The following is a 14,000-nucleotide window of genomic DNA, read 5'->3' on the forward strand; positions in this document are numbered from 1 at the left end:
GCCTCCTAGGGGATGCGCTGGAAACCCTGTCCCTTGAAAAACTGAAAATTGGACTGGGCACTGGGCAGGAAAATATGCAGGGGGAGATGAGCCTTATGCTAGCCACAGGGATGAGCTATGCTAGTGATAGGATCTTACCGTCTTACATCCCAGACACACTCACAGGGTGTGATTCTCCTAACTGCAGGCTGGGTTTTTATTTCCAGCATTCTGCTTCATGCCCAGGAATCCTTCTGGCATTACTGGGGACCTGAGGTGTGTAGGGAGAGTCAAATACTGGAATTGAGATATATCCTGAAGATCAGAGAAGGGAGTCTGCCTGTGTCAGGTGGGGATGCGTGTTCTCCTTGGTGCATGTGTCTGTAATGCCTATTACCAGCTCTGAGAAATGCATGTATTCATCAGAAGAAGAAAATATCCCTTTGTGTTTATTCTTATTTAACATTGTTTACACAGAAAATGGAGAAACACATCTTTAACCGTCATGTACTATTTAAAATTATGTCAGTACACCATGCAGTGCTCATTCTGTAAACATCTACTCCACCATGTGGTCTCTGGGAGCTAATGCTGTTCTGCTCTGTATGGCCACTTGTGTTCTGCCTGGAGCACACTGCAGTGGTTATGTTAAATAGCCTTTGTGACGGTTTCCAGAGCTCTAAATTAAAAATGCAGAAAGCTGGGGAGGGGGAGAGAGAGTTGGGAGGGGGGATTCTCTGTAGCTGGAGCATTAGGATGTCTTGCTACCTAATTGCCTTAGAACATGTGGGCTTGAATGAATCCTCTTTAATGAATAACAGGCAAATGCATAAATCGCAAACCCCAAGCACCCAGTGAAATGCACGCTAATGAAGACCCTGACTTCAACGATGGCAGGTGTAGAGTTGATTTGTAAAAATGTCATCAATATAACAGGTTTAAAATGATATATTTATTAAAAGAAGCAAGTCTTCCATGTGTTCCCGTTGTATTCACTCTCTCATACTGCACACCTGCTCTTCCTGCATGATATTGCAGGCTGCAGTCTCACAGCAGTTTCTTGCTATAACTCTTGCTTCGAAGAAGTGCAACAATAGAGACCAATTACCCTCTGTCTCCACTCTTATTGCAATAAGCCTGAAGAAAAAAAAAAGGGAGTGCACCCCCTCCCCCCACTACCTTTTCAATTTCAAATCCTAACCCTGTTGGTAGTGCCATTTGTGGATTTGAACTCCCTGGCTTTGTGTGCAGTATTATCTGGAGATTCACCTGGTACTGATCCAATGAACCAACACGACCTTACAAAGCTGAAGGGAAGACTGTAGAGTTCTCTTTGTAATAAATCATATGCCATGAAAAAGGATTTCTTTAACTCCTTTCCTCCATTATTCTCCATATCTCACCTTGTGGAAATGGGTCTGTTAGTGAGAGACTTAGACTCACATAGTAGGAAAACGAACAGGGGAGGGAGAACTGAAGTGAAAGGAAGGCAGAGTTCCTGGAGGTTTCTGTAACTTGGAGGTTCCAGAAAGAAGAGCCACAACTTGAAAGAATAGGAAGCAGCCCTAAAAATAAACTCAGCATAGGCCCTGGTACTAAACCTTCCTCAGTTCTAGAAAGGGACAAGGTTGGTTTCATTAAAGCAGCTACATGAGAAATCCTTAAAACCAGTGATGAGTTAAGCCCCCAGAGGCAAGGAGTTTCTGTCCAGATAATTGCCCAGGAAGCTGAATGCTGGTCTGAACATCTTTGGTTTTACTGAGTTGAGCTGGTAACCTCTTGAGATCTGGCTGTCTCCCAAGTAGGGAGGGATGAATGCTGCAAAATGTTTCAGTTTCCATTTCAATTTTGAAACTCATTTGCTTTGACTGAATTTGCACTGTGTTTATGTAAATTTATAAACACTGTAATAAATTTATCTACTTATAGAAAACAGAAATTGTAGAAAAAGGCTGGAGAACATTTGTGAAACGCAAATTCTAATTCAACAAGTATAATCACAGAACCTGATTTAAATGCACATTCAATCACAAAGCAGAAACATAGTATGTGGTCTGTATATCTAGCAAACCCTAAGAAGCATAATCCAAAATTCAAACAATTGTTAATGGCTTAAATATTTTACACTACATACATGTCATTTTTTGTGGCGGCAATGAGTACGTGACACACAACCCAGGTCTTCACTGTATGAATAAAGACCACAATCAGGTAATAGTAGCAGTTTGCTACTTTGCTTGCTGTAGAAAGCTCACCTACTTCTGATTATACTTTTTCTAACCTATGAGAGGCTGTGCCAGCATGTCATTCTTATCTGATTCCTTGTCAATATTACCTGCCACATTTATAAGAGCATTCATGGGCATGTCCATTAAACTTCATGGAATGGGGTATTCTCCAGTGACCTTACTCTGGAAATGTTCACCTGCTCCAACCCTCACTAATTCTGAAGTTGCTTTTGTCTTCCCTTGCACCTCTTGGAGTCTGTAATGTCTCCTGTTTTGCTCTCCTCCATATCCCCTTTCAAAGATCATCCTTAAACAGTCCTTTGATATAATATAGGGGTTTTTCCCGTTGTTGATTTTGTACTGAACACATTAGTTTATTTAGTGCACAAAATAAACCTAATCTGTATAGGACAGATTTGATGGCCCTTTCTAAATCTGGGTCACATGAGAAACCGTGCTGAAGCCAATGACAGCACTTGCAGTCTGAATAAGAGAGCTGTTCTTAAATATTGAAAGATCTCATATTCTATTGGAAGACAGTTGTTTCCCATTGTAGGGCTGCTGTTTCCAGAGTATACCTATGATTCTACTTTGCCTACCCAGTGCTTGAAGCAGAAGGTAAACAGTTAAGCAATGGAAGTAGCAAGCAACGTGTACTAGAAATGAGCTGGTTTAAGATTGGTAGAGGGAATTAAAAAGCAGTGCAAGATGCAATTTTTAAGTTATCCTGTTCAAGTTCTTGCATTGGAGGTATTAGCCACAAGGGAGATCACATCATCTGGGAGCAAGAGAATATAATGAATGCAGGATCTGTAATAGGCATGTGGGAGACTCTTACCGTATGTTTTGGTCATGTCCTGATATACGTGAGCTTTGGGAGACAGTTCTACATGTAATAGAGTCAATAATCAAATCTGAAGTACCAAGGAACACAACTTGATGTTTCCTTAGAGAGACAAGTTTTCAACAGATGAATAAAGAGAGAATGTGGTAGATACAAATTTGTCTTTAGGCAAAAAGGAAAGAAAAAAGACTTAAAAACATGGGGAAAAAAGAAAATTTTACACTGTTCCCAGACTGGAAAGAAATAGTAATGCCTACATCAGAAATTTAATTAATTGTTTTTACATTGATAAAGATGTGATATACCACATCAAAGACTAACTAAATGATATTTGGAAATTAATTTGGGTTCCTATTAAATAGAGCTCAGAGGAGCTTCCCAAATGAATAACTTGTTTGTCAAGCATTGATTCCTTCTGTTCATAAAGTTTTTTCAAGTAAAGACAACTATTTTCAACCGTTCTTGTTGCTTGAAATGAACTATGAGATTCATCACTAACCAGAAATTCATGGCAAATTCAAACATTGCAAATCACAATGCTTTAGTATCTTACATAAATTTGATATTGCTTACTTCTGTTCCCTGTAGAGATGACTTACATAGTTATCTAAAAAGTCCCAAACCCCAAATTTAATATTGACAACACATGTTTGAATTTAAAATTTGCTTTTGGTGCTCTGTAGCTTGGCCACTTCAATGTGCTTTGGAGATGAACATAATGGAATCAAAATATACTTGTTTTCTGTAGTATTATTAGTTTTAAATATTCTTAAACCAAAATGTAAATGGGACACATTAACCATATAAGGGGATATGATTTCAGGTTCTGATCTCTTAAGAAAGTTATCCTGTAGAGTGAGCATGCTGTTTTCTTGGGAACTGTGCCAAAATACAGTAAGGCTCACGATGATCACCACAGTTTCTGCATTAAATGAAAAACTCATTCCCACCATTTTGCTCTCATACCAGTTTTCTCCCCGTGTAATTCCACCTATGTCTCTGGAAGTACTTCTGATTTTATATTAATGTCTGTGGATTCAAAAGAAGATAGGATTCAGTAGAACTGAGTGGAGAGAGTTTACATGAAGACAAAAAAAGAGAGAGAGGAATCTTATAGAATTTTGCTTTGTAGTTGGATGGAGACAACTTTCAGAGTTGTTGTGGAATTGTAGCTGTTGGAGTATCTAGAGAAGTAAATCCATCTGTTCTCTAGACAAGCAGACAAGTGACCACCAAGACAAGGAGGTGGCTTTCTCCACCACAGCAAGCCATCCAGCTTGTCTGTACACCAAGTCAGCAAAGATGGAGTTGCAGAGCTGGCAGTTGGGTGTTTGAACTCCCAGACAGCCTGATGGTTGGGTTGTCTAAGGTCAAGGAGCAAGGCAGCTCCTACCTACTTAGCTTCCCATAAGACTTTTTACAGAAGAATGTCCCGTTAACTTTGTATGTTTTGGTTCACAGGAAAATATTCTTTCATCATTTTTGGAAATTAATTTAATCCTCCGGTTTCATCTCCTCACTTTTCTTAGCATTTCACCTCTCTGTCTTAAGTTTTTATTTGGGTTTGAAGTATGCAATCATTTGCTTCAGCTGTTAGAGAAGTGAGGCACTTTCCTTTCTTTTTGCCAATTAAACTTATGTTTTTCAGTCGTCAGATTCTTAGAATTTTTGTCGAGGTATAGCGCTACTGGAGTAAATCTCTATTGTTTGCATAGGTGTGTTTAAAAGATTAAGGCTGAACAGACATTCTCATAATAGACCAGGGATCAAGGAAAGCTCTTTTTTTCTCAAGAAGCTTTAACGCTTAGCAGCGAGGTTGATTTTTTTTCTTTGTTTGTTTGTTTTAAATATAGAGGAAGTTGCATCTCTGCCTGGGCTTTTTTTTATTTGTGTGGTCTTTCATAGAATTCCTGAGCAAGATCTACCCAAGGTCCACTGGTCCCAAGCTCAGCTTGAGAAGACAGAAGGGACTTCTCTCCCTGCTTGCATCAGTGACCACAGATTGTCTAGATGATCTCTGCAGTAGGCAAGGGACATGATTTCCCCTTCCTACTTGTGCCACTTCCAGCTTTTTAATTTCTTCTGTGTTCACTCTGCCAATAGCCCATTGAGTTTCAATGGGACTTCACAAAGAACGGGGTATTACTGCACGGGACTGGGAGCAGCAGAATCAAACTCAAGACAACGTATTGAGAGGGATGTGAGTCAGGGCAGGAAGGAGAAGCCAAGGTGGCATACATGCTTCAACGCCCACAAGATCTGATGGCCAATAAGCATTTTAACTTAGTGTCTTGTTTGGCTAACTTGTGTAGGCAATTGCAGGAGGGGAAGAGACTGAGGCCCTAGGTTGGTGGAACAGTTACATTCATGCTTTAAATCCTTTAAGCGCATACTTAATGGCCATTGATTTCAATGCTCTTAACTGCTTGCTGAGTCAAGGCCTGACTGAGGGCAACGTAAAGGCCTGGTGATGCAGTTTATGAATCATCCTCATAGCTATAGACCCCCGGCTAGAGCACTGAAGAGAAGGGAACCTCAAAGGCTAAGCAGGATCTTCCAGTGCCAGCATGGCAAGCTGGCAAAAGGCAAAGGGTAGAGTGAGTGTATGTGTTGTGGAGGGGAAGAAGTCTGAATGACCAAAGATGTTCCTGTCGATACTCTGCTGTTCATATTATTTCTAAAAGTAGCCATTGCTGCAGGCTTTCTTTGTCCTTGGAGGACCATTTGCTTTGTTTTTTCCATGAGAATAACTTGTTTAAATACATAAGATGCAGAATATACCCTAATTCTGCAGCTGAAGCCAGAAGAGGCTGCAGCCCACATATGTCCTTTGTGTGTGTTTTTTTGTGTGTGCAGGTGCTCCCTGATGGGGTTTGATTTAAACCGGCACTGGGGAAATCCATCTCCTTGGGCTCATCCCACGCTGCATGGAGTGAAACAGCTCATCATTGAGATGTACAACAATCCGGTGAGTGGGCAAAGGTGATGCCAGAACAGCCACTTGCTGATGTACCGACTCTCTCCTGCTGCGGGGTTGTGCAAGATGCTAGTAACTGATGTGGCTTAATCCAGTGGCAAACTAAAATAAAAGAGAAGTAAGCAAACACCACCCCCACTGCATGAGATCAGGGAACATTTGTGTCTTTTGTCACAGGAAGCATCAGAGTGCAGAGAGCAAGTGAAATGAAGTTCAGCTCAGATTAAATATGGAATAATTCTGAAAGCAGGGCCTAAATTCAATCGAGCTGCTCTCGTGATGTCCTGAGCTGGATTCAAAACAGCAGGCCCCCCAAATTGAATTACTGAATGGCATTGATGTTTAATCCAGAGCTCCGGCAGGGGTTGCTATGTAGTGTGCAGAGCAGGAGGGGGATGATATTTGCAAATATTATATAAACACACACGCACACACTCATGCTTACTCAAAGAAGCAGAGGTGTTCTTGAAGGTGAAATCTTAGCTAATCAGAGGAGATAGATTGCAGAGAATATGGAGAAGAGGAGTGGGAGGGAGGCAGACAGCTATTGAATGTTTGACATCAAAGCACAGAAGGATTATTGAACGTGGCACCTAAGAAAAACTGCTGAACAAAGATGGAGATGAGTAGGAAAAAATCACTACCAAAAAACTAAGAGAAGATTTTATAGATTATTTTTTCTGTATGGAATTCCTGGTATTTGTCCTTTCTTTTTACTTCCCATTATGGAGATGTCATTTGGATCTTTAATTCCCTGAAGTTTTGCTAATTTTTTTTTTTCTTCTGCTACTGTGAAAAAGGACGTGGTTTGCCTTACTAATAAAGAAAGAGGATTCTTACCCCTGGCTACATCATCTATAGCATAAGAGCTTCTTTAATTTAACTCCTGATTCTCCCAGTACATCTTAATTAGAATTTTTATCTTCCAGCTAGTAGTAATACCTGTAGAGAAGGGGTTTTAGATACAAGGAAGATAGGTTAATAGATAAGGTCCTTACATAGGGAGTGGAATCCAATTGCATGGAAAATATTTTCTTAGACTGCTAATTGTTTGGCACAGAATTTGTCTTTCTATTCTGTTTGTGCAGCACCTAGCATTGTGCCTGTGCCCAAGGCTCCTAAGCCCTGCTGTATTAGAGTGATGACAATGGAAAGTAAAGAAAGGAGCTTTACAGCCAGCCTGGTCTTTCCTGTTTCCTATCCCAAATAGCAAGACAATTTTCATTCTAGATGATGGAGAGAGTATGCAGGCTGGTTTGTCTGAGAAGAAAGTTTTTTTCCAAGAATAAAGAGGTCCTTAAACATTACAAGAAAGTTCGGTGTAGGGGAATGCTTGTAGCTAGTAAAGCAACAAATCCTGGCACTATTAAAAGTCACTGTCAGTAAAATAAAGCTATTCTTGGGGGGAGAAAATTCTTTTTACCTTTGTCCCATTTCTGGAAAGCTTTGAAAAGCTGGTAGTTTCCAGCTGCCCTATGTGTGAAGAATGAATTTATTTGCTGTGGTGGCTAAAATGAAAAATCAAAAGAAATGTTTGGTCAGAGTTGGTCTGAAATGGAAATCTTTTTTTCTCCTTCATCTCTCTGTTTCCCACCCCTCCCCAATGATCAACCTGAGGTGAACCAGTTCCAGTTCATTTCCTTCTGAAGGAAAGAAAAAGGAGCCTTTCAAACACAAATGCAAGATTTCATTTTCAGGGTTATTTGATTTTTTTTAAACACTATTAGGAATCTTTTTTTGGATTAAACTACAAGCAAAGTTCAGGTGGCTCTTCAGAGTTTCATTTCTCAGTGAATTAGCTACTCACCAAAAATTCTTCTTGTCTGGTTTTATCATCCCGTAGTCAATATCAGCCTTTCTGACAGTTTTAGAGACCCTCTGCAATACAATGCAGTATAAGGGATTATTGTTTTTTTCAGGCAATACCAGATTCTTAGTCCTCTGATCCAAGTAATATTTGTATGAACAGACCATATCTCAAGTGCTGGGACAAAAGGGGAAAACACTCCACCTGCCTCAGAGAGCGAGCATGGGACTGTATGCATGCCATCCTGCTTTAGCACTAGTCACTACTGGATTTATTAAGTACTTGAGATAAAAAACCCCACCCCTCCCCTCCTGACAGTGTCAGAATAAAAACCGTCTTTGAACCACTTCAGGCTGGTGAGGATTTTAAGTACTGTCCAAGTGCAGAGCGTAACTTTTAGATGAGGAACACATGATAGATGGTCGGCTGCATGCATAGGTGAACCAGTTGCGGGGGGGGGGCTGTTGTCAAACTGTGACAGATCAGGGATTATGCATTTGAACATGTCTGTTCTGCCACCGTCTCCTCACCCGAAGTCTTCCCACACTGGGGAATATGACATGAAATAAAAAGCAAAGTAAGGTTCCCTGCAAAATAATGTAATAAAAAATAACCTTCATCCCTCCCATTCTAGACAAGATCTGCCGTGAGGAGCTGCCCGCAAGAGACTGGATTGTTTAAAGCAGAGGAAGTTCAGCTTCATGTTGCTATTGCAGAATGGCTCAGTGCAGGCCCTTTAGATGTATTCATTCCCTTAAATCGTTTAAGGAAAATTAGCTGCCATAAGAGCATAAAACCACATATTAAATATTGCTGTATCGGAGGATTTTTTTTCTGCTGCTGCAGTATGGAAGATAAGTTGTTTCCTTCGAAAAAATTCCATTCTGGAGGGGGGAGGATCACTGACACAGAAATAAGTGAAGTGGGTATGAGACGCACACACAATGCCATAGCTACAGTCATTCCAGCACTTAGTGGTCCAAGACTAAGTGTAAGACTACTGTAGCCACTGTATAAAGATAAACTAAAGCGTCTGTGGTTCTCTGTTCTTCTGGGTTTTACAAAGTGTGCTTATTTTATTTTTAAAGTGTTTCAAATTCCATAATGACCATATCATCTTTAGGAGGGAGTAGATGGGTCAAGAAATCAGAGAACAATAGGAAGCTTTTGATCTCCATGTCACTGATTTTGAAACAATCAATCCTGATGGTAAGTCACTGTCATTGTGTTGGCCTGTATGAAGTGATGGGATATTCTCAGCTGTTTCTAGTGGTGTCAGTCTTGCAGATGAGACTGAAGTGACAGACTTGCTCTTCTAGATCATGTGTTGTTGGCTGAAGATATTTCTGTTCTTAAGTACTTTTCCCTGCCCATATGCCAGACATCACTGCCTTCCCACCTCTCCAGCAGATGATACGTGTAGATGGTTCCCCTGTCCATGCTGGAGCAGGTTAGCGGAATTAGCTCAGAACATGACTGTATTGTTTAAACCAACTCAGTTGACTTTTGTCCGAAGTACATCAAAGGATGTTCATATGAGCTGTTCCAACAGCTGAATTGTGGGGCCAGGAAGTTCTGCTTGGGCATGATAACACACTTCATGTAGAGAGCTGTTTGGAGACGAATGCCTAGGTAAGGAATCTAATAAAGCATATATGCACAGCTAGATTTAAACACGTGAACAATCTGATTGAATTCAGGAGTGTTCCTTCTGTGCTTACAGTTAAGCAGGTGCTTAAATGTTTTGGACTGGGGTCAAGGGCTCAGGACTTGCAAGCTCAAGATATAGATGGTCTATGGCCATAAACAGTCCTTATCTCGGGGATAACATGAAGCCTCAGAGACAGAGAGAGCAGTAGAACTGTTTGATTGTCGGACAGGTTTCATGTGGCAATCCACCACTTTTCCTGACAAGCAAATGCACTCTTTAAAACAGATTTAATGAGTGAACTTAGGTAGCATGTTCAGTGTCAGCTCGGTCCCCTTGAGTACGTGCATTGTGATATGGTCTTTAATCATAGGGGCTCATGTAATTCTCTCAGCTAGACCCCTGCCACACTGAGTTCTCCAAATGGAAAACTTACACATAATAAGCAGCTATTCAGTGTTTTGTTTTAGCTTCAGTATTCATTGTGCAGCCCTGTTCTGTATTTACTGTGCACTATTCAGATCCTGCTCTGAGGATGGAATTGTTAATCTCATCATGGGCTTTTTTGTTTTGCTCATTGCTATACCCTGGGAGCATTTCAGAAGAATTAATTATTTTGGGGGGACCCCTGTGTGAGACAAATACATTATCCTTGTACAGATAGGAAACAGAGGCAGAGACAGTTATGATCAGAAGTACCTACTTATTTGAGATAGATAATTTAAGATGGTTGGGATCAGATTTGTTTCATGTCATTCACCAAAGCTTGATAAGTTCACTGTCTCATTTCTGCTCCTTCCTTCTCCAAGGAAGATTGGGATAGACTATTTCTGTCATTTGGAGTTCTTAGGACTTAGAAGACAAGGAATAGGCAGCAACTGACTGCTTGGGAAGAATCTGTTTCAAGTGATTTGACCCGTCAAATGAAAATGCAGAGATGGGATGCAGTGCTCTCAGGCATTCTCATTGCAACACTGTACTCCGTCTTCTTGCAGCCATCTTTCTTCTGTTCTGCCTGTTTTCCATCTCCTGTTGTCATTGAAGCTGGAGTCCTACATGCAAATGATTCCTATGTTAGACACTATTCACATTGTGACCTGAGTCACAATGGAGACCTGACCAAAAAGAAAAGAAAACAAAAACCCACCCACCTGGGGTGTGCTCATAAATTATCATCTCCTTTGTCATGTACACATATACCAGAGTCTTCAATGGTTTCTCCATAGGCAACCTTTCTGTTTCCATTCCTGACTTTGGAGTGCTTGATGTTGCAGCCTTTACATACTTCTAATACTATTCTGCATGAAAGTTTTCATTGATTCAAAGCAAAACATACAGCTGAAATGAAGCCCCAGCATGCTGAAATCTGAGTCATCTGCTAGGCTGGAACCTTTAGATCCACCACACAGACATCTGCCACAAGAATTAACTGATCGAGTATGGCAATCTGCTATTGCTGTGGACTGGCATGAGAAAGGGAAAGAGACACTTTACCTGTGGGCTTTGTGGGTATCTGCTGACAACAGAATTAATAATAAGAAAGGATGAGTAAACATAATGCTGCAGGCATGAGGGGAGGATATTTAAGGCTGAATGACACCTTTTATGTTTTTGAGTTTTTTTAAGATCCCATGTGCAGGCTTAGACTTGAACAAAAGCATACATTTCCAATCTTCCTGTTTCTGAGGAGGCCTTGTTTTTGATCCAGGTAGGCTTGGATGTGCAAGCAGTAAGACTACAGATGAATTAACATTTGTCTGATAAGTCAATGTAACTTTGGATTCTTCAGCAGATGACTACATTCCTCTCCATAAAGAGAATATATCTACTTTCTTCCAAACGTGCTGAACATACACTCTTCTGGGTCTGCATTATCATCTATCTCTAGACCCTTCTTTAGAGGCAGATGAATATCCTTCACTAGGGTTGGTTCCTCTCAGTACATCATGCACCTTCACTACTGCAGGAAGACAGTAGAGAGAGCTTGGCCTGGGGAAAAGGCCTGAGCTGATCTCCGAGTTGCAGCTAGTTGCTGTCTCTGCTGATAAACCCAGATACTAGAAAGCAGGTGAGGTTGAATGTTGAGTGGTGTGTGAAGCAGGTTAGCATAGCCAGTTGAAGGGAAACACATTCTCTCCCTGACAATCTGTAACTCATTAGAGTTGACTGTATTACTCAGCTAAGCAGTTTCTCTAGGTTTTCCCATCATCATTGCCAAAGAGTACAGGCTCAGCCCTCCCCTGTGCTCACAGACTTTCTTTTCACCTTCTGTTTCTCCCGTTCTCGTACTGAGCTCTGTTCATCCCTGTCAGGAGATTACACATGTTCTTACCACTCCAAACAACTCCCCATCTCTTTCAAAGATGCAATTCAGATGTTAATGCTTGACGTAGGCCCTTAGTTGCTGCCCCTCTGCATGCTGCTCTGAATGACCGGTCTTGTCTTCAGACACTGTTTAGACTGGTGACAGTCAATGCTGTTGTTCAACCTACTTCTTTTCTAGGTCTTCAGTAGCAGCATCTAGAGCATACTATTAAGGACAGTAGTTCTGACTGTGCAGGAGCCATGTTCAAAGTGTGGTGATGTGGGGGTGCTCCATGTGCTGCACATCCAACCCCCAACTTTCTTCATTATCCTGAATTTTTGTAGTGATGGAAATCAGGATCCTTTTTTTTTTTTTTATATAGTTATAAAGGCAGTGCCATACTTTGAGGGAATCATTCTTGTTCCATGGAAAACTAGGTCACAAAATGAAGACTTATGAACCTGTAACTGATAGTTTACAGCTTGCAACTATCCCTAATGGCAGCATGGCTTTAGTGACCTCCCATCCTCTCTGCCTTTGGCAGTGCTACATTCTCCACCAGACAACTCCACTCCAGGAGCTGGTCTCTGAGATGTATATCCTTTGCTGGAGCGTGACATAAATTTTACTTTTGTCGGTCTTGCAAATTGTGTCAATCTTAGAGGCTCTACTTCCGCTTGTCTTGTGAAATGATGTTATTAGTATTATCCTCAATGTGATACTGGATAGTTGACAAATAAAGTATAATAACAGATTTTGCAAGGGTTTCACATCAAAATTGTACACTCAGGCTTCTTATACTATAAGCCCACAAGTAGTATTATCTAATCTAACATTTGAATGACTAGAAGCAATTGTTTTCTGTTCAAAAATTCTTCTTTTCCCTCATCATCTCCCCTGCTCCTGTTATAAATTGGAGCAGCAAAGTGGAATATATTTCACTGGAAAATTATAAGCTGATTCTCATTCCAGCCAAAGCCAGTTTGGATGTTAATAGATGTTTGGAAAGACTGTGGCTTGGGGTTTAGTATTGCTCAGAAATCACTCAGAGCCAAACAAATCAGCTGAGGTCTGTATCATCTGGTATATGGAGTCATAACAGATTAACATAGGGTAATGAGATCTGTAGCATAACACGCTACCTGGCTCCATTTTACTGTTAGCAGAGCTCTTAGACTTCCTTCCCCAGCTAAACAACATAATAGTAATGAATAATCATTGTTAACACAATATTGAATTTTGACAACCTACTAGGAAGTGATGTTCAGATAGTCCCTCAGATATCCTGGGTTGTCATTTGTACCTGATGGTTTTCACCAAACACCTATCATCAGGCATCATTTTTTGCCAATAATTCTCAACATGATATGGTGCATGTTACTCTGAGTTCTTCTCAGGAAAAATGGCCAACATACTGCCTCTTATTTCTCTCCTCCTGAAATTAAGACTTATTACCTCTTCTTATGCAGTATGTGTTCAACTACAATAACTCTGTGGCTGCTTTCTGTGGTAATGTTTGTGTTTGTGCCAGTTTGTTGACATTGTAGAAATGCCCTATACAGCTTCTATCTTGCAAGTCCCTATTGACTGAAGTGTAACTTTTTAGTATTGCAAATATTCTTATTTCAGTTCTCTGTTGAACAAAATGGTAGTAAGGGCAACCTTTGTTTCACTGGTGCTAGCGTGTAATTTAACAATGCGATATACAGATCAGTGTCTGATTCTGTAGCTTTTGCTAGTAGGTGCTTAGGAGTAAAAACTCAATTTCTCACCTTACTGTTGGGCTAGCATAGTCAGAGTTACTAATGCTCTAGCTAACATTATACTTCATATAAACTGTTTAAAAATATTCCCATTAAACTCTTCCTGTTGCTAAATATGAATACACTGGGTATCTGGTGACAGAAATGAATGTGATGTGCATGATCAGTTTGTTAGCTGTGGCATTTTCTGATAAGCAACCTCATGAGAGTGGGAGTAACAGCTGAGAATTCCTCAGTTGCTTTCACTCAATTTTAACAAATCTACTTCCACTTTGTTCTGGAGTAAACATTCTTTCTTGATCTACTAATACATTCTATATTTCTGCTACATAAAGCAGCTTCTGATCTTAGCATCTTCCTTCCCACGGTCCTTTAAACGCACACAATATTATGAGAAACTTGCTAGCAGCAGAGCTAGTTTAGCACTAGGATAGATTATTTACAGGAGA

General features: G+C 40.5%; 1 protein-coding gene across 1 annotated transcript in view; it reads left to right on the forward strand.

The window, feature by feature from the left end:
- The window catches only part of LOC309590531 (BEN domain-containing protein 5), a gene marked incomplete at both ends in the record, with an annotated part of 962,813 nt that overhangs the window by 795,654 nt on the left and 153,159 nt on the right, over nt 1-14,000 (forward strand). The window contains one exon of the mRNA XM_082311814.1: nt 5,908-6,019. Coding sequence (XP_082167940.1) covers nt 5,908-6,019 — 112 coding nt within the window. The remainder of the gene's footprint in view (nt 1-5,907; nt 6,020-14,000) is intronic.

Source organism: Platalea leucorodia (genome assembly GCF_965183815.1).
Source record: "Platalea leucorodia genome assembly, chromosome: 5".
Lineage (NCBI taxonomy): Eukaryota > Metazoa > Chordata > Aves > Pelecaniformes > Threskiornithidae > Platalea > Platalea leucorodia.